A 2,187-nucleotide genomic window follows, 5' to 3' on the forward strand; every position below is an offset into this window, starting at 1 on the left:
ACTACGTACGCACTCGCACAGGGCGAAATACGACTACGTACGCACTCGCACAGGGCGAAATACGACTACGTACGCACTCGCACAGGGCGAAATACGACTACGTACGCACTCGCACAAGGCGAAATACGACTACGTACGCACTCGCACAGGGCGAAATACGACTACGTACGCACTCGCACAGGGCGAAATACGAAATGGGAATTTAGCATTGACCGGACGCCGAGCACCGCTGCTGATAATAACCTGCGCGTAATTTGCATTCGTAATCTTCATCATCCGAGATCGATTGATAAGCGATTAGGTTCTAGTCCAGCATTAACTGCGCATGCGTCCCGCGAAAACTAATTACTCTCGATGTCTTCCTCGTGGTGACGTCACACGTGACGCGTCGTGTCACGTGGCGGCTAACGCTCCCACTTAACGTGGTGCTCGTATGTAGTGGCGGTATGTAATGTAGGGTGTCCGCTAACATGTCATCTTTACGTGTTATTACGGTAAAACCGTTGCGTCGGCGTTTGGAAGAAATGAATAAATGAATGCACATCGGCGACGACGACGCGGCTGAATAAACATCAGGCGATCGAGGGCTAATAAATTCGAGCTCGCCTGTTAGGTTCGTGTTTCGTCCCCCGTATTAATAATAGCGCGCGGAGAAACAATTCGGCGGGTCTTCACGGAAACAGATTGTATATATGCTTAGTGTACGATCGCCGGCGTCTATTGACGGTGCGTATGCGCATAGTCAATCGACCCATTCGGATCTGCATATTTTATCAGATTTTCTGCTGTGGTTAATCCTATGGGGGCTTCCGTAAATGCGAATGTATAAATCATTAAGAGGTCTCTAAGTGGGCCTGTCACGACGTTTTTCGCGTCTCGCCTCGACAGTGCCCGAGTCTTCGTCACTGGAAATGGCTTTAGAAAAAATAGCCGTTGATTCATTAAATGGCGTTCCCGTGAAATTCCGCGCATGTATTGAAACTAGCGTATAGTTTATTGGCGTTAGGAAACCCGCAGTGGGGCTGGGGAAAGGGCAGAACGCAAATTTACGTTTCGCTTTCTTACTTAATTTTCCTTTTATGGTGCATATACGGTGAATTTAATTGCCTTCTTTGAGATTTTATTGTTAACAAAATCGTGATTTCTGAATGTGGCAAAATATTAATGAAAGCGTAAAATCTTAAGCCCTTAGATATTAGGCGGCGGCTAATTAACGATGCTGCTTAAAACGAAACCCAATTTGTATGCACATTAATTCACAGATAGATACGAGCGCACGTATACGCGCGTATGAACGAACGCACTTACACACACATACAGTCACAAAGGCGCGCACGCACGCTCACACACGCACCCACGCACTCACAAGCAAACACATACACACACACACACACACAGACACACACACACACACACACACCCGCCCCCCCCACACACACAGGAAAAACAGCTCATCTCGTGCGAATGGCTGATCAATCATAGAACTAACACACACATCGCCACGCACGAAAGGGAGCACGGCACGCGACGCCACGCACGCACGCTCACTCACTCACTCACTCACGCGGCATTAAGCTTTGTACCGCACGCACGCGCGTGCAATTTCTAAAACTCCTAAGCGCTTCCTAGTCTGTATATATAGCCTAAAGCCCGCACTGTACGACCGAAGGAAACTACCCAACGACGATGCGAGATCAAAAGACGAGACATGTCGCCTCAGCAGGGGTCACCGAGAAGACGACGAAGACAGTAGACGATCGTATCCACTACACTTTCTGCTCAATACATCGCCGACTCGTAGAACGACGTCAATGCGGGCCGGGGTTGGGTCGCGGTGTGGTACCGGGTACGACACGATGCCCGTGTTTGCAGTGAAAACGATGGGTTGCTGGCGGGGCAGCTGAGCACACACACACACGCGCTCATTACGCGTCGGTCGTTAGCACGATCGGGGGCCCCCCTATTGACTCACCAGGCACTATCGATACTGTTTTCAACGCCCTGAGAACTCGAAATGTTCGAATGCCGGCGATGTTGCCCACCTCGACGCCGAAATGCTGCAATAGGAACGTCGAGTAGCTGCAAGAAGATGGGAAACGAGAGCGAGCATTACGACACAGACGTCACGCCGTGACACGTCACATGTCACACGTCACACGTCACACGTCACACGTCACACGTCACACA

The 2,187-nt window shown here is 50.2% G+C and overlaps 1 protein-coding gene across 1 annotated transcript in view; it reads right to left on the reverse strand.

The window, feature by feature from the left end:
- The window catches only part of LOC106805564 (sodium channel protein 60E-like), a 54,760-nt gene that overhangs the window by 37,145 nt on the left and 15,428 nt on the right, over positions 1–2,187 (reverse strand). Inside the window, exon 3 of the mRNA XM_014807214.1 lies at positions 1,973–2,079. Within this exon, the coding sequence (XP_014662700.1) occupies positions 1,973–2,079 (107 nt within the window). The remainder of the gene's footprint in view (positions 1–1,972; positions 2,080–2,187) is intronic.

Source organism: Priapulus caudatus, unplaced genomic scaffold (genome assembly GCF_000485595.1).
Source record: "Priapulus caudatus unplaced genomic scaffold, Priapulus_caudatus-5.0.1 Scaffold118, whole genome shotgun sequence".
In the NCBI taxonomy this organism is placed as follows: Eukaryota; Metazoa; Priapulida; class Priapulimorpha; order Priapulimorphida; family Priapulidae; genus Priapulus; species Priapulus caudatus.